At 39.4% G+C, this 23057-nt stretch overlaps 1 protein-coding gene across 1 annotated transcript; it reads right to left on the bottom strand.

Moving 5' to 3' along the window:
- Positions 1-12667: 12667 nt before the first annotated feature.
- On the bottom strand, positions 12668-17357 carry LOC146393851 (uncharacterized). The gene is made up of 2 exons (XM_084936255.1): positions 17137-17357; positions 12668-14895 (listed from the first exon to the last, which is right to left on the bottom strand). The coding sequence occupies exon 2, from the start codon at positions 14885-14887 to the stop codon at positions 13229-13231; it is 1659 nt and encodes a 552-aa protein (XP_084792381.1). The 5' UTR covers positions 14888-14895; positions 17137-17357; the 3' UTR covers positions 12668-13228.
- Positions 17358-23057: the final 5700 nt, after the last annotated feature.

The raw sequence follows: 23057 nt of genomic DNA, 5'->3' as shown, positions 1-23057 counted from the left end.
ATTTCTTTTCCACACTTAGTTTGACAAATTTTACTAATCAACAATAAATGTCACTCTTAAAAGCCATGCAACACAAATTGTTCTGCAAGTAAAGGTGTTACAGTCAGTTACGAAGCTGTCATGGTGTGCAACTATCTAACTATTAACAATCAATCCTCAGCTGACCCTGAGACAGGGTTGCTGATGACAACATACGTCACTGAATGCCTGTCAATGGTTGACTATGACCTGCATGATAGAAAATCAGCTCCGTCAAATGATTACCTGTCTTTCCACTGCATCTGGAAACCATGGAAGGCCTTTGGGGAGTTTATTTTTCACTTATTTGGTAAAAAAAAAAAGAAATGTGGTTTATTCAGCTAATTACTTGTGCAGTTTGATAACACAGCAAGCAAATATATCAGCCTCACAGGATGCAATGTGAATCCAACTGTGACATGTAAGATTTAACTGGATCAGGGAGGGGTAAAAGGTTAGGATCAAATTTGCAGTCCTCATACAAATCCAGTTTTGTCATTTCCTTTACACATGGGCATGAATACTTTGCACTGTCAAATAAAATGTTAGGGTGACTCTTGGTTTTCAATGCAATTTGTTTGTGTTGTCTAAAATGTTTAAAGGAAACAGACACTGCTTGGAAAACATGTGTAGAAACCCCAGAATGAAATAGTTGATCCATAAACTCATGTTCTCAAACCCACCATGACACTTTCGATTCTTAGTGGGCAACACTGTTACATCAGATGGCTCTAGGTTATGTCAAAACCAAACCAAACCAACTGTCTCAACAGTGGGATCAAAAGCCTGAGGTGTTGTGGATGCCTTGCAGTCATTGTGCAGGGTCTTAGATTTAAATGTGTGTGCTGAGTACAAAGTAGTGCAAAGCTGCCAGTGCCTGGTCGATGGACATATGGCAACTACATGGGCCTGGGGCATCATGAGGGGGGTGGAGGCACGGGGCATTTTTGTAGCGTGTGTGTGTGTGTGTGTGTGTGTGTGTGTGTGTGTGTGTGTGTGTGTGTGTGTGTGTGTGTGAGTGAGTGAGTGTGTGTTGGGATGGATCTATGACAGAGTTTAGAGGTTTAATGAGGCATGCACAGGGTCAGTGATAAAAGGAGGTCCCAACACTTGCCCAGTGAGCCTCTGTTAAGGAGGCACCAGTGCGAAGCTGTTGTTTCTCTAATACAATAAAACCCCACCCTATCTACTCTTTGCATCTTAGATCCTTTTTTCCTCCATTGCAGGCAGAAAAAATACCTATTTTAGCAAGTACACATGCAATTGACAATTTAAAATGTTGAGTAATAACAACGGTGAGCACTGGGAGGCTGAACTGAAAGACTCTGACCTCAGATTTACTGTCTACATTGGAGTGAGTGTTTATACATGTATCCAGGCTGGATGGATTCCTTTTTATTGAGTCTATCCGTCTCACTCTGAAAAAATAGATGAGCTGGAATTTAGTTGTGTATACACAATGAGAATAGACTGAAAACCCATTCTCAGCAAATGAAAAACTAAACGAATACTAGGAAATTGCTGTAATGTAGTATAATTTTTATATTATACCATGGAGTATTACTGAGCTGGAGTAATAATTGGTTTTGGAAATTATTTTTGATTTTTCAGGAAATACATTTCTCTGTAGTATTCCTGTTTCTGTTAGCCTTCATGCTCAAACACCGATGGAACTGGGTTTGAAATTCTCACTTTTCAGTTATTTGAATAGAAATGAATCTTTCTTCTCTCTGTCTCATTCTTCCTTTGCCTCTTTGTTGACAGAGCTGGATGAGAAAAGCTGGGCTGATAATCTGCCATGTCATTTTAGACTTCTCCACACTTAAACCCATGATGACAGGCCAAAACAAAAGGGAATACAAAGAACACTTTATGGCTGATGTAAAACAATATTCAGCTTATTTAGGATGTGCAAGTATTTGGTGTACAAGATACTGAGTCATGCAAGCCTTTCGCTAATTCAATTGTAACTTTTCAGGAATGCATTTATGGAGCCATTCTGGAGCCTTTCTCTATAGTGCAAACTCTTCTCAACCACTGTGGTTAAACACCATTGTGCAACTGAGTGGAGTCAGTTTTAATGTGCCTCTGTAAATTGTGCCAGAACTGTAAAAAAGAAAAAAAAAGCTTGCAAATAAAAGAAAAACAAAACATTTTAATTAGCACCTTTTGTCATGTTGCTTTAGGACTGTGAAAACTGGCTGTAGGTGATAGATGTTTTAAGCTGGTATTTCCAGCTGACTGCTTTAACAGCTACCTGCCACAAACAATCCCCAGTACCCGATATACTAACCTACTGGAGAAAAACATAGGGTGCAGTACACTGAGGCTGGTATATATCCAAAAACACACTGGAAATGTTTTCTTTTATACTTTTTCACGCTGAAAAATAAAGTAAAGTTGATATACAGTACTGTGTAAAAGTCTTGAGCCATCCTTAGTTTGTCTATATTTTGAAAGGAAAATAGGTGCAGTGATTTACTGAAACATGCGAACAGTGAACTACATTATTAAAAGCAAAAGCAGAGTTTGTGCAATTCTAACAAGCCACTAAGTCAATATTTGGTATGACCTCCTTTATTCTTCAACACAGCATGAACGCTCGCAGGTAAGCTTTCTTGTAATGTCTTCAAATAGTCTTCAGGAATATTTCTCCAGGCTTCTTGAAGGACATTCAGAGCTCTTCTTTGATAATTGTGTTTTGGGATCATCGTCATGCAGAAAATTAAAGCCAATGCCAGTCAAGCACTTTCCATATGATACTGCATGCTGGATCACTATTGGTACGTGTAACATACTTCTACCAGTTTTGAAAAGATGCCACCATTGGCTGAAATGAAGCCCCAAAGCATCACAGAGCATCAGTTTGGTACAGATAGATATTTCTTGCATTCATCCCTCCACAAGATCTGATTTCTAGTCCACTTCTTGTGTAATTGTACAAGATGAATCTCTCAGGTACTGGATTTTATTCCTATTTCTTTAAGACGTGACTTTTGTTTGGTGTAGAGATTGTATACCTGACATTTCTTATTTTGTCCTCCACATGTCCAGATTACTTGTGAAGGTCACACTGCACATCATGCTAAGATCTGCCAAGTTTTTGGATAATAGTTAACACAAGGACAGGAACAAGGACTGGCCTGAAAATGAATGACAAAATAGATCAACAACCACTAAAGATCACAAAAAATTTTGAAATATGTAGAAATGGGTTGTTTCTAAAAAATGAAATGAATTAATGTTACCTTATTTTTGAGACCTTTTAAATTTGTGTGTGCATGTGTGAGTTATAAGTATGTTTTGGAGAAGAATGCTGCCTGTCATGTTGCCCTACATGCCAATCAGTCTCCTTATAGTCACCCTGTAAAAATGTTGCCCTACATCCCCTTGTCATGTTTCCTTCCTGTTACGTTCTGTGCCTTTTGTGTTCTTCACCTTTATCTGACCTGGAAAACCACTTACATGTGAAACGATGACTAAAATGGCAAAACAACAAGATTACTTACAAAACAGAGGTAACGTGTCAGATTTAGATAAGTGTACGCCATCAGGATTCTATAAAATGACCTCAGGCTTTATTTAAAAAGTAATGGAGCCATAAAAACACAAATATCAAATTAATGCCATGAGAAAATGGTGCCGTGATTCAAACTAATGACCTTTGATTAAATGTTTAAATACCTAAATGAACAATATCAATATAACTTCTTTTGACAGCGTTGGTAAATTAAAGTAATCTGTATTTTTGCAAAGATGGAAATTTGTCCTAATTCATTATGAAATGTACCGCAGGTACATGTGAAACTGAGATATTCGGGTTAAAAAAAGAGCAAACATATTCAGTTCCGGGTGGATCTCTTTGCTTTTCCAGCCCTACAACAATATAAAAGCAAATGAGAGGACAAAGAGGAGGTGTATAAGATTTATTAAACAACATTTAGGGTGTTCGTGATCTGCATCACCCAGTTATTTTTAAAATGGTTATGAATACCACGTGTCCAAAGTCTGAAACCACAAGGTTATTGTGAGGGGAATATCATGTTCAGATAAGTGTCAATACTGATTAATAGTATGAGAGAAAAACACAGGCATCTGGAGCCAAAGGCAATCGTACCCATGGATCTGAGCTGTCAGCTCAATTTTACTGAGAAGCCTGAACTTTCAGCACTGCTGTTGACTCATTTCTTGCATTTAGTCTTAATCACTTCTAAATAATTTAATTTTTACTAATGGAATCTGCAGGAGAGTGTGCTGGTGTGTGTCATGTCTGCTTGACAAGCATTCAGATGGATGTTATTAAAGTTGACTATACTACGTGTAAGTATGTTAGATTTTACCAGTCAGACACACACTTGTATACTTACATATACGGCATACAGACTATAGTTCTCTGTACTCTCAGCCGTCACATTTGCTGGACTCATCTCTTACTGTTACAACTTATCTAAAACAAAACTAACTTTTAACCTTCAAATATTCATGTAAAGAACAAAACAAAACTGGGGATAATGCTGCCATTCTAAAAACAGGTGCAAAAGTTTTATATCAAAGTTGTATATCCACAAGCCTACAAACATACACAGCCTGCACAAGCAAGCTGCTGCTCCAGCAGGTTTGAAAATAACTCCATTAACCATTAACTCTTACTTGCTTCTCCTAAGGGCTGAGCATTCACTTTATTTCTTTATTTTCTTTCTCCTTTTTTTTTTTTTAGCATATATAGAAATATATATTTCTATATATATATATACATATATATGAACATACAGCAAAACCTTCTTTGTCCCTGCACTTCACTCTCTCTGCCTACCCCTGCACGTTTCTCCTCTGATTTATCCTTGCTGTATTCGTATAAACAATCGTACACTGGCCATAGAGCCAGTGCACATTCATTGTGTTAAACAGCTGCTTTGATTTTGCTATGGTTTTCACCAAAAGAACAGTGAAGGTCATGTCTTCCCAGCGAACACTCCTCTGCAGCCATGGCGGCTGGTTCTGAAACAATTTATGATTGAAATGTTATTACAAGGGCACAAACACTGTGTTAGTACTTGACTTTTCTATAAAAATAGAACTGCAAAAGCTTCCTGCCACCTCGATATTTTTATACGCTTGTCAAAATTTAACGATGAACACTAATGCGAGCATTTAAGTAAAGAGGAGAATTTCCAACAGGGTAAAGTGTACCTTACACCAGGGGAAGGTTAGAGAAGCAAAAACAAGGAATGAACTCTTCACTTTGTGTTTCCTTGGAACTTGCAGGGCCTAGAGGCATCAAGGTGAATGCACACAGAAGAAGTTTCCATCTCTAATCTAAAACACACACTGTGCTTATACACTCCTTGTATGCAAACTCTCTTTCGATGACTAAGAGAGATAAGTGGTGGAAGAGTGGCCAGTTTAAAGCTCTGTTCCTGTGTTTTGACGATGATTTCAGGAGAAGACTGGCAGGCTAACACATGTGACTCTTATGTAAAGCATGTATGTATTTAAGTTGGTTATAATTATGTATGTGCAGTATGATGTTATTTATCATATACTATGTCCCACAGCAGATGGAGTCCCAATTAAACCAGCTTTGTTTGACTGGCCATCTCTATTTACCCTCTTTAGAGAAGTCTGAAGCTGGGCCTATGTCCTTTTAACCCTTTAAGACCTACCATAGAACCAAATCCGCCAGAGCTTACTTTATATTTTTACATGCTGTAGTGCCATTTTTGGGAGCATTTCAAGTTGCTATACATCAATACAACTGTTATAGCCCAAATTTTAATAATATGTATGCATTAAGTCCATAGTAACTACATAAATTGCAAAAAAGTGCAATAAACTACCAAAAAATTGAAAATTGTTTTTGTTTTTTTAACATATATTTCTACTTAGAGAAATTTAAGAGGCTTATCCCTGAAAACTTTAAATACATAGTTTTGTCTTCATAGTTTTATTTTTCAGATACACCAATTTTTATATACTGCAGAAAAAAACGAAAAACAATCCTATGATGCAAATTTACAAAGAAAACAGCATGTGCATCAAAATAAACTATTTAAAGCAGTGCAATTTGAGTTCTCAGCATTCCAGCAACTATTCAGAAAAGCATAAAGTCAAACATGACTTTTAAAAACACCAGTATAGGCTTATAAGGCCTATAAGTAAAAAACTACATTTTCCGCGAAAATGACGTCACTTCCTGTTTCGGACAGGTAATGGCAGACATGCGATAGTTCGCGCTGACATCTATTTCAATGTAGGAAGTGTTATGAACAGCTGATCGGAATCAGCAAAGCCTGTTTCTGGAATATTATGTTTCTGTTCCTGCAAGGGCTTTTTATGCAATTTTTGCAAAGCTATATGTGGAAGGAAACCGTGACCTAGGATAAAGCTGATGGCATAAGATGTAAGTACAACTCCTCTGGTTTCATATGAAAAAAAAAATGATTGCCCTAGCTTACGTGGTTCCGGTTCTACTGGGATTTAAAAATAGTTACGCAAAACAGAGCGTGCTGCTCCAACCGGCTTTAAAGGGTTAAAAGGTAATTAGGGAAATATAACAGACCACATAAAACACTTTTTTGTTTTTTGTTTTTTTTACCAACAACTGGTATCAAAGATCAGAAATGTTATATATATATATATATATATATATATATATATATATATATATATATATTACATTGGGTGGTGGTTAATTTTCATCTTACTGGAAACTAAATGGGTGGCACAGGGATGTGATCGTGTGATAGTTAGAACTGTTGTTTCAGGTTCTGGGTTCAAATCTATTCTGGGGTGTTTCTGAGGTTTGCACGTTTTCTCCTTTAACTCAGCTTTCTTCCACAGTCCAAACACATGCATCTCGGTAACCTGTGGTGTGAATGCTTCTGCCTCTGTGTGTTGCCGCTACAACAGTTTGGCGACCCACCAATGACCCTGAATTAAAAAAGCAGAAGAAAATGGATGGAAAATAAATAAGCTTACAGTTGTTGTTGTTGTTGTTTTTTCATAAGAACACATATTTATCTTTTTATTTGTATTTTCATGACTTACGTCAAAGTTATGACTTTGTTATTTAAAAGCAAGTTGATATTGAGATTTGTTTTACAGCACAAAATTTAAAACATAATTAAGATCACCTCATGCTGAAGTGCTTCTTCTACAGCAGCTGAATTCAAACTGAGTTATAAATGCAGATCTTAAAATTTGTGTTATCACCTGAATATAGAGATCCATACTGCCATGATAGCAACACACGATGCTATCGATGCTGGCTGCACAGTCATGATGCAAATCTCCCTTTCCAGCACATCTCAAAGCTGATCTGTTGAACGGAGATCTGGTGACTGTGGAGGCCATTTGAGTACAGTGAGCTCATTGTCATGTTGAAGAAACCAGTCTGAGATTCAGTTCAATTCAATTTTATTTATATAGCTCTAAATCAAAGTAACAGTCAGCTCAGATTACTTGGTGACATGATCTGAGCTTTGTGGCAAGGTGTCACAAAGCTCAGATCTTCTTCACCATCTTCTGATATCTGGTATCTTCTGTTGCAAGGCACTGTCGTATTAAAGATTCTTACATGGTCTGCAAAAACACTTGGGTGGGCTGTGGTGTTTAAATGCTAAATGGATATGTGCTTATACAGTACCTTTCTACTTGGGCACTCAGAACTTCCTTCTACAAGTCTCATTCACTCACACACACATTCATGAAGCACTTTTATCTTCTATCGATGCTTAAGGGCTTTTATCTAACATTCACACTCCAATGGTTGCATCAGGTGCAACTCGTGGTTCAGTATTTTGCCAAAGAATACCTCAACATGCGGACTGGATTATCCGAGGATCGGTCCACCAACCTTCAACTGGTGGACAACCCACTTTACCACCGGAACGAGTGATACCACCCAAATTTTAATTTTGGTGCTGTCCAGCAAGCACTGCAGCCCTGAGTAGTTGCTGATTCAACAGCCTGAGCAGTAAAAACTTCAGCAGAGGTTGAGCCAAAATGAAAATTGAGATGGCATTGATGCTGATGCCTGCTTTATTTTGTGATGTCATAGCCTAAATAGGTTTCTGTTTTTGTGCTGGTTTTAGTTCATGTCAAACTATGCGTGGTACTAGAGCAGCTTTTCCACGTGGGGCTCTAAATCTTCCGGTTGTTATTGTCTCAAAGGTCTGGAATGTTTGTTAAAAGGAAATAAATTTAGATACAGCTGAAAAACCACATGCCCTTATATGTATATGTAGCTAGGGTTTACATAAATCTTTATGGTCAGTTTTACTCCTCAAACATGCACACACACTCACAGGCAGAAATGGGCAGCTGTAAAGTGCTCATTCAGCGCAGCAGCTGCATCAGCAGAGTAGAATAGAAAGCAGCGTTTTTTGTCTGTGTGCATGGTTGAGAGAGAGGAAGAGAAAGTGTGCATGTGTGAGGAGTTAGGGGTGATGGGAGCTCTGAGCAGACAGAGGGGAATCACTGGTGCTCTCAGTGTCCATTAGACTAACCTCATGGATCAATATTGATCCTTACTACCACCAAGCTCTGTCTAATAGGCTTCTGGCCGCCCTGATACAATGACAGCATTAGCGCACATGTCCAGATGGATGGATTTGGGGGTAGGAGGATGAACCAGAGACAGAACAAGAGAGAGAGAGTGTGTGATGAGAAGGCTAAAAGGATTTGCAGGTCCAGAGGAGAAAGGAGAGGAGACAGTAATGCCGATTATTTGCACAAGACATACAGTGAGAGTAAAAGAGAGAACAAGAGAGCAGCAGAAAAATGGACATACTGTATCACAGCTTGCTTATGTCAGCAGAGTCTGAAGCAAGCTGCATTTTCAGTTAGTGCATGTTTTCCTGACTGACTGTTTTTAGAGAACATAAAGGGAAAGTGAGGAAGTCTCTGTACAGCCATAATTGTAAAAGCAGTAGACAACAGTATTTGTGTGCATTTGTGTGTGTGTGTGTGTGCGTGCGTGCGTGCGTGTGTGTGTGTGTGTGTGTGCGTGTGTGGGATGAGAGATTGTGAAAAGGGAAGAGTGAACTGTTTGTCTCGTGTATGTTTTCCTGTCTGTACTTCTGCTCTGATGCCCTGTTGTTTGAATAATAAATAGTGATCAGCTGTCGCTGTAATTTGGCCACCTGACTTGTGTAATCTCTGAGCCAGCTGAGTGAATGGAATGAGGAAAAGAATATCTCTCTCAAAGTATTTCAGAAGTCTGAGTTGTCTTCCGTCACACTCTCACGTCCTCCTTTTGGTAATTAAAAGACAGATTGTGTCTCAGAAGCACACAGGACAGTGGAGTCATTAAATATAACTGCCCTCTAGATAGGAACAGGGGTGGAAACTGTTAAATATTGCCTCAGGCAAATTTGTCGTGAGTGACAGTCTGTGAAGAGTCAGACATGTTTGTATGCAAAGTAAAGGCTCTGAAATATATTAATCACAGCCATATATTACCACGGTTTGAGGTGATATAAGCTACATAGATTTATAGGTTAACATACATTTAGATAGATACTTAGAATCCGGCATTATATTTCCTCAACTATACTTATGTATAGTTTTGTATTATTTCACAGGATTCATTCTGTTTTACTACATTTAAGAGATACTGTACCACACTGTAGCTTTGGTTACACACAAACAAATGAGAAGATCACACATTGTACTGTTTAAACCAGTGTTTAAGTGCTTAGCCTTCAGTTAAATACTTTTGTGATTATAAGTATTTTTGGCACTTTGATATTGCTACTTTTACTGAAGTAAAGCAAGCCAATACTTCTTGACTGTCCAATTATTGACACCAGAGTTGGAAAATCCTACAGATCTGAAAACGTTTTAAGAGGCTTCCAAAAAAGATATGATGAAAATTAATTTAACATTAAATTAATTATCTAAATATCTAAAATTTAATGCAGTATAACTGCATACTTATCCAGTCATAATGTAAAGGACTTCAATCAAGTTAAGCCAAAATGATCAAGATGGCACTCATTTGTACTTGACTCTGTCACAAATGTATTAATACTTTACATTAAGGACATCCAGGTTGGAATGAGCTCATCATTCATCATTAGTTCATGGAACCAGCTTTAAAAAAAACTCAGCAGTAATGGCCTATAATACCAAATGTTGCTACCACAATGAACTAAACATAACTTCCTTGTGGTTTCATGTTTGCGGCCTTTCAGATAAAGTGGTGACTTGGTTCTTGCTTCTTGTCTCTGAAGCTTAGCGTATAGTATGGATATTAATGAGGGTTAAACAGTCAAAATCAACACGTCTTTTTATGTATTTATTCTTTTTGCCATTTTTGGATCATGAGCCCTGAACTGGGGAAAGAGTTTAGTTTTGAAGGTGTTTTACATCTTTGAGTTTTTTATGATATAATAATAATGCCATCTTCATTTATTTCAGTCTTCTTCTAATGAACTCCTGCTGATAACACTAAGTAGCCAAGTTTTAAACAAGAATCTGGACACCGCTTTATCTGAAGGGTCACAGCCACAATAAAGTCATGAGGAAGTTATGCTAAATGTTGTATAATTAATGCTGGCCTTCCTCCATCAATTTGATTTATATCTAACAACAAAACATCCATTAAAATAAAGTATATGGGTGCATGCAACAACACTTAAACCTGGTAGTTTGGTGCTTCATGGAAATCCTTATAATATAGCCTTTGGACTAGGCCTTTTTAGTTAGTTTGTTTCCTTCTTCCTTTTGCATCTCAGCTGGGGATAGATAAAGCCTGGAGGCTAGTCTTCACACCAGGAAAAAAGAAGCTGAGACACAGTCCGAGCTTTGTGCAGGACCTTGCGTATAGAGACCATAGTGTTTGGGTAACTAGGCAGTGCAGCTGGCCTTTCACGGCTATGCAACTTTAAGGCAGTGTTTAAATCAACATGCAAAGGACAAGTACCCTGTTCTTCAACACAAACACACACACGAGAAAAGGAAAGTGAACTGCAGGGAAATGTGGAAGTGATGAGGCTTTGGGATAATGTTTCAAACATGAAATCTGGTAAATCCTTAGTCATACTAATTAATATGCAGTAATAGAAGTCTAAATTTTGCTGTTACCATTCTGTTTGTTTGTCAGCCTCCCCCAAACCTTTATCCATGGAGGTTAGCAGGGGTCAGTCATGGTCCTGCCAAACTGTCTTTTTAGGAAATACGTCATGAGTTGTACTAATTACTTTAAAAGTTATAAATATTATAAATGGTATTTTGACCTGATTTTTCCACAAGGAAGACAAAAAACCTACCAGCAAATTCCAATTTCTACCCCCAAACCCACTCCACAGCATTCCTATCATAAATTTGCTGCCTTGGAGTATACTGGATTTGTTTTCTAACAGTCTAGAGACATCTGGGATGGACACTTGAAGGAGCTGCTTTTATGGGAAGCTTCTGTTATCAGATCTCTTCTTATGCTCTGACCCACGGTCCATTAGTTATTTCAAGGTTGGATCACTATACTCCACTAATGCTCCCCTCCGCACGCACAGGACACATACTCGCCCTCCTCCTCACTTTCCATGCATGTACTGACAGATGCACAGAAGCGCTAATTTCATTTTGCTGCCTCATGTTAATGTATGTGCGTTAACACCTGCACGGCAACAACTGTCTGGTGTGACAGTGTGAGCAGCAGGAGAGGGGAGCTTTCTACAAGAAGGCCTCCGATAAGTGTCAAAGCACATTTATCCCTGCCCTGAATTTATTGTTTTGGTCATTTTAATATGTGAACTACAAACTGAAAAAGCAGAGAATGACATTTTTTTCCCTTCATGATAGCAATGGCTTTCATCCCACAACACTCCTCCCCTTCCCCCTCTTCCCTTTCTCTGCCTCCTGCAAGTATCCCTGCCCATCCCCCCTTCTTTAGTTCCCCTTTTGCCGGTATGGATCTGTGAAATGTTAGCCGGGTGTGCTGGTATGGCCTCAGCAAAATCCATGGTGACATCAGAGAGATAGAGGCAACAGTTAACTCAGAAGATAGACCGTGTGCGGTGATATCATTTTGTTTGCTCAGTTGTGACGTGCAGGTTGCATACAATAACTGAAAATATTCCACCAGCTAGTGACCTAAAGGACATTGCCCTGTGTGGACATAAATAATCGACTGAGCTCTAACCCACTGACCTGTAGAGGCGGAGCCTAAATGAACGGACCCTTTTGATGTTGTGTAAATATTGATGCTCTGCTACTCTTGCAAACGCAGCAAAACTGCATTTCAAATATAGATTTTTATAGAGCTGGTTTGGTCAGTGCCTTGCTCAAGCCTAAAAGAAATTTAGAAATCAACTGCAAATTACAACATTTCCACCAGGCCAGAGTGAATGTTTTTAAAAAAAATGCATAAAATTGTGTAATGGATGTCTAGAACATTTCCATTTGAGGCAAATGATTCATAAAAAGTCTTTGATTTGAATTCGAAGTAGATTTTGTGACACACAAACCAAATGGGCTCGTATCCACAAGCGTAATCTTTGTTATCAAACTTTTTTTTTTTTAAGTAAAAGAAAGAAGAATGACGGATGATCTGAGTCACAGCTTAAAGTACTATTAATATTAGTAACCCAAGGCCTCAGATGCGTTTGATGCTGAGAGAACGTTCGAAAGAAAAAGAAGATCACTGTAGACTAAAACAGTCTCTTTTTATTCTCTATTCTGAACAATTGGTTTTAATTAAACAATCCTTACAGGTACCATTACTATAAAAGGCCAAAACACATCACGTCTTTGCATATAGTAATAGAAAGGATATTTGAGTTTCTAAAATCAAATAATATACTAATAATGACAGATTTTCCATTAAGCCACTTTGTAATATTCATCGGCCTCACACACACAGACACATTCCTTTATTTTACTGAACAATGTCGTTTTTGCTGTCCAGTATTTTTTTTTTTTTGCCAAGCTGTCCAGCTTCACTGCCTTTCAGTACTCGAATTCCAAACTTCAGTCTCTTCACGGCACTTCCATCTCACTATAAATATCTCCCTGTGTCCCTCTATCCTCAAGTGGTTGGGCTTCGTTTTTGGTTACTCAAGAGAAAGCATCCTTTTTGCCTGAGTTGCCACTAAAGAGATTGCAGTGGTTACAGCATTTCAGAAAGCGTAGCTGTGTTTGTGATACCTCGACGGCTTTCTTGCACCACGGGGGGGATTATACTTGATTTGAATGATGCTTCCTGCTTTTAAGCTTCTTGAGTGACCTCAGTGCTCAGGCCATCCACCATGTCTGAGACTGCATCAGGAAATTCTGGACCATCCCCACTCAGGTTCAAGTCCTTTTTCAGTTCAAGGTCACTCGGCTCCTTGATAGGGATCTCCTCTGGCATTTCACCCCCATTAACACATTCCTCTGCCTGTGTGGCCATGGCAGTGTCAGGATCTCTACACTCCCCATTCACAGATGGAATTGCATCCTCGGTAACAGAGGGGCTCTTTAAATCTCCATTTTCCAACTTCTTTTCCACCTCCGGCTCTGCTTGAGGCGCTGCTTCCACGGAGGGCTCAGCTGCCTTTTCAGATTCGACAGCAGCTTCGCACGCAGAGGCGATGACAACCTCAGATACAAGTTCTGCTTCCTTGAGCTCATCTGACACCTCAGTGCTGGGAGCTTCTGGTGTAAAAGATTCCTCTTTTGCAGCTTGATCAGTGAGGGTATCCTCTGCGGTAGCCTCCGTGACATCAGAAGAGTCTCCTCCCACAGTCACCACTTCACTCGCGTCAGAAGTGGCTACAGCCGGCTCAGCTTCAGTTTCTTCCACTTGATCCTCTGTTGCAGCTTTCAAAGCCTCAGCCTCTTGCTCAGGTCCTGGCTGTGATGTTTGTTCCAGCTCTGCCTCTGGGGCTTGTTCTGTTTCAGGCTCAGGTTCTGTTGTCTCCACAATCTCTGGCTCTGGTTCCTGTTTTAGTTCTGGCTCCAGTACTTGCTCAGGCTCTTCTTCTTTCTCTGGCTCCGCCTCTGGCTCTGCTGCTTGCTCTGGCTCTTGCTTGGGCTCTTCCTCTGGTTCTGTGGCTGACTCCAGCACTGGTTCAGCTGCTGGCTCAGCCACCAGTTCAGGCTCAGGGACAGCTGCAGAGACCACGGTCTCCTCCACAGTAGCTTCAGGCTCTGTCTCTGGGATGGGCTCTGGCTCTTTGGTGGCCTCTGACACAGATTCAGCGACTGCAACAGGTTCTTCTTCATGGACCTCTTCAGACTTGGGTTCAGCTTCGACTGGCACAGATTCTTCTGATGTTGGGGCAGAAGGTTTCTCTGCTACAGCAGCCACTGCAAGGTCTTCTGGAGCTTGCTCTTGTACTGCTGCACTTTGTTCCAATACTACAGTTGCTTCTTCTTTTTCTGGAGCTGGCTCCTTTGATTCTGCACTTGGTTCTTCTTTCACTGGAGCTACTTCCTCCACTGCCACAACTGGTTCTTCTACAACTGGAGCTGCTTTATCCGTTGCCGCAGCTGGTTCTTTTGCTACTGTAGCGGCTTCATCTGCTGCCACGACTGGTTCCTCTACAACTGGAGCTACATCCTCTGGCGCTGCTGCTGCAACTGGTTCCTTAACAGTGGATGCTACTGGTTCTTCCACAGCTGGGGAATCCGATTGTGCTGCTGGTTCCTTCTCAGATTTTTCAGGTGCTTCTGACTCTTGAGGTACCGCTGCCTCTGCTGTCACAGCCTTTTCGTCTTCTACGTTGCCTGCCTCTGCTGTTGTCTCTTCTCCTGTAGGCGGGGCTCCACCTTCCCCTTTAGCAGAGTTGTCTGCACTTGCAACTGTTGCAGGGGATTCATCCTTCTTGTCTTTTGGATCGCTCACATCATATCCTTTTCTTTTTTTGCTCAGCTTGCCTCCCATGATGTTTCCTAGAGGAAAAAATAAGAAATTGATTGGTTTTTGGCCTTTTTATTTAGTCGCAAATGTTAAGTTCATGTTCAGGGGGAGTCTAATATATGTTCATGTTCCCAGTACCCCTGATGTGACCCCATCCCTGGGTTGTGGATCAAAAGTCCTTGCATACACAAGGAAACCATACAAACTAAAACGTTCCACTAAATGGATGAAAATAATCTACTATGTCTAGACTAAATACACGGAAAGCAGAAATGCCATAGTTTTGAAGCTTTTCTTAGATCTAATAGAAGCATATAATGTTCTATAATGTTCTAAATGACTAGAGGGAATATAAGGAGAAGTAAATGAAGAAGCGCTTTCATTTCAGTAAAGAAGTGTCTTATGTTAAAGTAAACCAGAAGTTTAGTTAGGAAATGATGTCTGCCATTTGCAATTTGTCTGGAAAACCAATGTCAGCGCATGGGAACCTCAGTGAGATCAGGCAACCAAGCAGACCCACTACCCTTTAAGGAATGCGTGGTGAGGATCAGCGCCAAGTGAACCCACAAGTCTGAGTTGAACATCTATGATGTAGATGCGCAACTATTTCTCCCTCAGTAGTGTCATAGGTTTCCCAGCATGCAGGCAGCGATCTCCCAGAGTTTGTAGTTATATCCATTCATCTAAACTAGCTGAGAATGTGGATTTTCAGCACAAACCACAACTGTCATTCTGCCAGTACAGAAAATATGTTACAGACACGTACTTCCGTGTGATCATGCTTTGACTGTGGAGGAAGTGAAGTGTAATGATTGCCACATAACTTCCTTAAAGCAAAACTGGGAGTTCAGCTTCATCCCTGCAATTGGTTTTCAGCGAACCTTGCAGACTTTCTGAATACAGGCCTAAATTATTCATAAGAGTGGAGTACTTAAACACCCTGATTCCCACTAAAGATACAGACAGATTTTTTTTTACATGGAACATTTTCATTTAATACGGCAGAAATACTGTTCAGCGTTCTTGTTTGTTTGTTTGGTTGATTGATTTTTTTTCTGCAAAACTGCCACATGCTGGAGTTTTCACCTGCAGTGAAGCATGTTGGCACAGGTACGAACAACCCGGGAACTGTCCATAGTGCTGCAGGAGGGCATTAACAACAGGATGCCACACATACCGGAGAGCCAACCCAATATAGCAATTTGGATTCTATAAACCTTCCAATTAAAACAACAAAAAATAAAAAATAAAAAGTGTATTTATTTTTTTTTTAAATCTATTCCACTCGCTTCTATCTTACTTGTATTATGTGCCTGATCGTGTTCGTGAGGATATTTATTTATTAATTTTTTTAATTCGCCCATTCATGTTCCCAGTGTCACGGGGCCTCCCAGTCAGACAAAGCAAAATTTTATAATGTGGGAAGACTTCATATTTCAGACCACTGAAATAATCCAATGTAACAGTTTATTACTGTGTAAAGCCAATTTTCCAGTTGGTCAAAAAGTAGATAAAATTCTTCACGCTAAAACACCGGGAAGATAAAGGAGGCGTGCATGTAACCGGCAGCATGTGCCGGCCGGTAACAAAGGACTGTGATTCCTCGCTAGGCGTTACATCCCGATAAAAGTAACGGTTTGGACAAAGTTGACAGGGAAAAAAAAGACGACCCCAGGCTCGGGACCTACTTTAGTGCGGACTTCAATTAGTCGCTATAACCAGGTGGATTTAACGTTATGCTGGAAGATTTGAAGGATAAAGGCTATAGAGGGGTATCCATCCCCCCTTTTCAAAGCCACCCACCCACCCACCGCTTTCCTCAGCTGCTCTGCCCTTCTTCCTTTTTTTGTGTCCAGCTGCTTTGAAAATGCCTCTCGCGCGCATAAGCGTGCAAAAAAAATACGAAATTCTCTACAACAATGTGTTGACTGCGTCCACACTAACAACTTTGTTCTGCGGTTTCGTTATAATGGCAGAAGGATTTCAACCGCCTGGCCTACTTTTTAAAAAGCGCTACTTGCCTGGAAGACGCTGATTCAACAACTGAGAACAAAAAAGTCTTCCCTTTATTAAAAACATTTTCAGCTGTAGTCTATAAAAATAAAGAAAAAAGCAGCACAGCAGGAATGATAAAAGCAGATAAACTAGATTCATCACAGGTAGGAAGACCTTTCTTTCTTTCTTTTTTTACAACATCGCACTGCTCGAAATTCAATATAAAACATTTTAAAAAATGAAATCATTTTTTAAAAAATCACTGTGACGACACTTACCTGTATTTCTAGTGCGTAACCAGCTCGGCTTCTTTTGCAATCTGTGGCTGGATGTGGTAATGGAGGTAAGGCTTTTTGGAGTGACAGCTGCAGATTCCGCCCCTGCTCTCCGAGGTGCAGCCTGGGGTCCGTGTGTTGTAGACTATCCGACGAGTGCCCCTCACACAATTTTCTAGACATCTGTCGATATCACAATCCAGCCAACCCCACTACCGCTCTGTCTGCAATCTACACCCTCCCAGTCTTTAACCCCTCCTCCCTCGCACACCCACTCTGGCGAATTTGTTGTAGAAAGCCATCTGGGAAGTTAAGAATGATTATTAACGGACCATCGCTTATTACACTTTAAGAAACTGCATTTGTGTGTGAGTGTGCGTGTGTCCTCTGCTTTTCCTCAGCCAAAAAAGTAATTCTAAAAAATCAAGTTAGTGCCCACCTCCCCTCACAGAAGTATGGGTGTAATATAAATTATGCATGAGAAAGCTTTGTGTCAGTAAAACCACTTAAGCGCAACACACACACACTCCATGGAAAAGGACTCTTTCATGTTTTTCCCCGTCTTTTTGTCAGCAAGAATCCTCCCTGCCCTTCTTTTGCCAGTTTGTCAGCAAATTATACTGTACATCACAGAAATAAGCACAACTTTTAGGGCTACACGGTCAAGAGTATGGAATCTATAAAACTCAGTGTTTTTGAGTTGTGCTGCAATGTTGATACATGATTATTCACGTATATCACTGTGGGCTAAATCCACCCACCAATCCATCCATCCATAATGTGGGGACATAGAGAGTACGAGAAGTCCATTCCACACTTTGTAATATACACTGAAGCACTGAGTCTGTTAGCTATCTTTCTTCTAAGTGTTAATGGGACAAGCCTGGTGTGACTGACTTTAACAAATTCATCAAATGAGCCGTTCAGATAAACCTGTTGTCAGCCACTGACACGCTGGTATGCTGACGCAGGTGTCAGGTGAAATTGGGGCTTAAGAATGAAGTTTAATTTTTCTAAAACAACATCAATCAAAAGCTGGGGACTGAATCACTATTAGCAGTTTTAAAAAGTACTGTATCAAATTAAACTGCTTAAGCATGCATTGCCAGACATTCTCATCTTTTGGTGCAGTAGGAATTACATGTAGAAAAACTTGATTTGTTTTTTTAATGACAAACACGTTTCTCTTTACTTTTTCTTTCCCTGAAACTGAAAGAAAGGGATTACCACTCATATGCGAAATGCGGCTGCCATGTTGATTGCATCATCCAAAAGTCCCCAACCTGCTACTTAATCACAAATCATCTGAAAAGCAGCCAGGTGGGTTAGTAGGTCCTGTTTAGGCTATACCGAGGCTGAATTTCCCTTCATTTAAACTAATTCATGCACGTGGCATCAACCCATGTATCACTGGGCTTTTTCTACTGCCACAACATCCGAAAATCCGTCAGCATTTATTCAGTGATGCATGTGATGTATCCCAGATATGTTTTTCTGCCCTTTTACTCTTATTTTAATCCTTTAATTCAATACAGAAACGGCTTTCTAAATAAATAGATTTACGTAGATTTTCAAAGGACAGACCACATTATTGAGGAGACAGCGCCCTCTCCTGGCATAAAAGCTGATAGCACAAGGCAGCATCTCTGCAGCCAGAGACACATTGTTGCGCATGAAAATAATATTTAATGCAGATATTTATAAAGCTATTTGCTCATTTATGAGATTTTAATAGAATTTATAACAAATTCAATAGACTTTCAACAGATTTATAAAATTAAATTAAACATATGCGACTGTCAGAAATATACCTAGCAAATCTATGTTCTGTACTCAATCTTCTCAGACATTTGAGTATTTTACAAGTTGTTCAAAGAGATGACAGAACAATTTGTAAAATATATCCTGCCACTGATCCTGGGAGGAGACACAAATCTCTTTGGGGTTTGGTCAGGAAGGGCATCAGCTGTAAAAAGAAAAAGAAAATCTGGCAAATAAAACACGCAGAGCTATCTGTGGTGACCCCTTATGAATACAGGAGCAGTTGAAAATAGCTTCTGTCCCATCTACTTGTTCCAAATAGGACGAAGTTGTGCTTTCAAGCTTTACAAAAATAAAATCAATCTTGTTTGTTTTTCCTCCTGGCAGCAAAGCTAAACAGTGACAAAGGGGCAGCAAAGGCTGACTTTCACATGATGCAAAAGCTCTGGAATGCACTCCCTGGAGAATAACCACCATCCCAGCCAACCACTCTACTCCACATAGCCAGGACTCAAAGACATATGGGAAAATCCCCCAGACTTTCTGTGTTAATGTCCAGAGCTCATCTGTCTGCAACTCCTGCTTCAGCTGAGCTAGACTGAAAAAATGAAAGAAACACAGAGAAATAAAGAAACAGGTGTTTGGAAGCTACAACATGATACGGGTCAATAGCTCTCCACTCAAGAGTGCTAAGGAATGTGCAAAAAGCCACAGTTCAGTAAGAGAGGGAAAACTCTGGACAGGTTTTCATTATATTAGATTTTCATGCCTATGCATAAATTAACAGTCAATACTCTGACATATAAAACAAACAAAAAACATATTTGTTCATTTCAGAAAAGTCAGGTGTCCTTGTATGTTGAGCACTTCAACTCTCAAAACCTGAAACTCTCCAAACATACCTGAGAGAAAGTTCACCTTGTAATGAGAGCTATCGAGCAGAGGGTGTGGCACACAGACATAATGACACCCTATAGTGTCTCACAAATAAGGAACTAGATTCTTTTACCAAAGTGAGGTGACACCTGTGCTGCACATGTTCACACTGTGCTTTTTTTTTCAAAGGTGTGTTGTTGTGCTCTGCCAAGTGAAAATGTCATCAGTGTTGTTGTTACTGGTTAAACATTGTCCCAGGTAATTTTCTTCCTGTAAGTAAAGGGTATAGTTTGAGTGATACAGTAACACAAATGTCACAGTATGCGGCGGCACACTATAGGAATTTGTAAAGAGGACCCAAAATGCAGACACAAAAGGAACGTGGAACCAAAACTTGGGTATTAACAAAAAGCGAGCCATTTAATGAGGCTCGTAAAAAGGGTACAAACAAAGGGCAAGGCAAACTGAAGCAAAACTAACATTAACCTAAAGTGGGTGATGTAAACAAACAACATGAAAAACCTGGACATGAAACATAACGAGACAAAGGAAGCAAAGCCGACTACACTGACATAGGACAGAGACCGTCAAAATAAAACAGGAAACAGAATGGAAAGCAGACATGACAATACAACTTCACAAAATGAAACATGACAGACTAACACAGAAGACCTAAGTGAAATATAAATAAACTAAAGGCAACCAAAAGATAATCCAATTACTCAACATAATAAAGGAATAACTTAAGAACTCAAAACGTAAACTGAAAACGCTGGGTCACAGACCCAGGACCGTGACAACAAATGGGGTCAGTTATGAGTAAGTGAGTTTTAGTGTTATGTCTCAGCCATTCAGATTAATACAAAGGGGTGCTTTATTCCTCATATGACAAATTCAAACAGGCTACTACTGCACTTTATGAACAATCATCTATTCTGATACTGAAACATTCTTATTTGGCAATCCTGAATTGCTCATATGTAAGAACTCTAGATAAATACTGTTATGTGTTACTCTGGCATTTTTATTTTCTAAATCATATGTGCATGTGAGCTCTATGCCTTAAAGATAATAGATCTTAAAGGCATAGATCCAGTTATCTCCCTTGATAACAAGTGACCTGTGAAGTATGCGGGCTGAGCTGATTTATGTGGCTTCTTCCTAAACTCCCTTTCTCTAGTCTTTCACAAAGAAAGCCTTGTTGTTCAACATTTTATTAATAAATGGTATTAATCGGAATCTAAACCTGTGTCATGTCCTTCTTTGTGTTCAGCCTTTGCCTTTGCCTACCCAAACCAGTATCTTGTAGTGTGGCTTGAGGCCTGTCAAACCATAAAGCTCTCCTCTGTAGCACCCCCGTTCTGTCAGCTCCAGACTTTTGCACACCATTCAAGCTGTCTGTTGACTCTAGTGGAGTTGGAGTTACTGCTGTTTTGTTACAGGAAGATTCCTTCGGCACTGGTCACCCAGTTTCCTCCTGCTTGGTGGGAGTATAATACAACTGAAAGGGAAGCCCGAGCAGCCCTTTGGGCCTTTCAACATTTCAAGATTTTTAATACCACGGTCATTAATAGTCTTTACAGACCACAACATCAGCTCTGTTTATTGCCTGGTATTTTTAGTGGAAGAGTGGTAACAACTTCATTGGGGTTGTCAGGTAGGTACCCTCCAATCCTGAGTGTTTTGTTGATTTATTTCCAACAACACCTCTTGAAGGGTGATGTCACCCAACCTCCACAAGGATGCCTTGGTAAGCTAATTGTTTAAGCATAGTTTAAGTTTATCTGCCTCTCCAACTATATCTTACAGGAACTATAATATCTTCTGAGAAGACGACCATGACCAGATGCTTGATGGTCCAGGGAATGGGGGAGCGAAGACACTTGTGGTTGTTCACTTTCCTTCTAGGATGATCACCAGTTGTTGCAAGACCTGATTGTGCGTACAGGTGTAGCAGCCTCGGAACAGGCTGGTTTTTGTAAAGATGTGCCTCAGAGTTGCAGGAGTTTGGAAGAGAGTACACATTACACAGTACACAGCATTTTCTCCTACCCACTGATTTAAGTTTTGGGGTGTCAGATGGATAAATAATGATCAACAAAACCTTCCCAATCTAAGCCTTTGTTGGATCACTCCTTGTGCTGTGGCTGTGGCCTTTAGACCCAATTGTAACCATATAAATCAAACAAAGCGTTAGTGGAGACAGAGATCTTATTTCATTTAGTTTTTGTTTGTTGTTTCAATTCATTTTAGTTTAAGTTAGTTCCCATAGTGAGTTTCCATGTTTCAGTGTAGCTTAACTGTTTGAAAATGTTTAGTTTTAGTTTAGTTTTTATTAGTTTCAGTGTTATTGTAATACCTATACTGACACTGGAAAATCGGTATCGGTGTTAGAATCAAAAATATTTTTGAAAGCAGTTAACTCACAGCCTTGGAGACCTTTAAAAACTCAGTAAACATGTCAATCAAAGCCTTTTTTTATAACAAATTTTACTAAATTAACAAATCCTATTACTATATATTGTTATTTCATTTTGTTAATTTATCACATCGCAAAACCGTTTCAGTTCATTTTATCTATTAATTTTTCTGAAATTCTAGCGTTTATTTTATTTTAGTTAACTGGAATGCCCGTTTTCCACATCTAGTTTTATTTTTACATTTTGGTTAACCGTAATAACCTTCGTGGTGAAGACGGATTTCTGAGCAATAGCATCATCTACTGGAGACCTGCTAAATACCACTATTGTTGGACACAAATGTATTTACAATAATAATAATAATAATAATAATAATAATAATAATAAAAAACCTGATCAATCAAATAGTATAACTTATATTTTCACTTTAAAACTTCGGTAAAATCAGTAATACTTATATTTTTAAAATATACACTCATTATGCATTTGTTGCTAAAAATGAGGAATTATAGGTTAAATTAACACCGAATAGTAAGTGTAAATGACAGAAACCAGTAAAATGTTTGCCCCGAGTCAATTATTGATATCACAATGTTCTCCATCAGCTGTTTAAAGAAAGAAAAAACTACCATTACATCACTTACTGGAACGTGGCCAGAAGGACAACTAGATATTTTGACCCCATGTAAGTGCCATAAAAACAGTCTGATCTGTGCAAACTTTTTTACACTCATATATATCAATAAAAGTTTTAGTTTATTCAATAAAGGCGGTCCTCATCAATAATAAATATTAAATAAATTAATAAAAGCACATTACAATAAGTGAAATAGCAGAGGAGAAACACGGGGTTCCGGCGGGCCGCGG

This window comes from Perissodus microlepis, chromosome 1, assembly GCF_051167445.1.
Source record: "Perissodus microlepis isolate ML-2025 ecotype Zambia chromosome 1, ASM5116744v1, whole genome shotgun sequence".
In the NCBI taxonomy this organism is placed as follows: Eukaryota; Metazoa; Chordata; class Actinopteri; order Cichliformes; family Cichlidae; genus Perissodus; species Perissodus microlepis.
The sequence above is the reverse complement of the archived record's forward strand: the minus strand, read 5'-3'. Positions and strand labels throughout refer to the sequence as shown.

Bases quoted from the DNA above. Each gene is read 5' to 3' on its own strand.
- LOC146393851 (XM_084936255.1), bottom strand. From the start codon at position 14,887: ATGGGAGGCAAGCTGAGCAAAAAAAGAAAAGGATATGATGTGAGCGAT.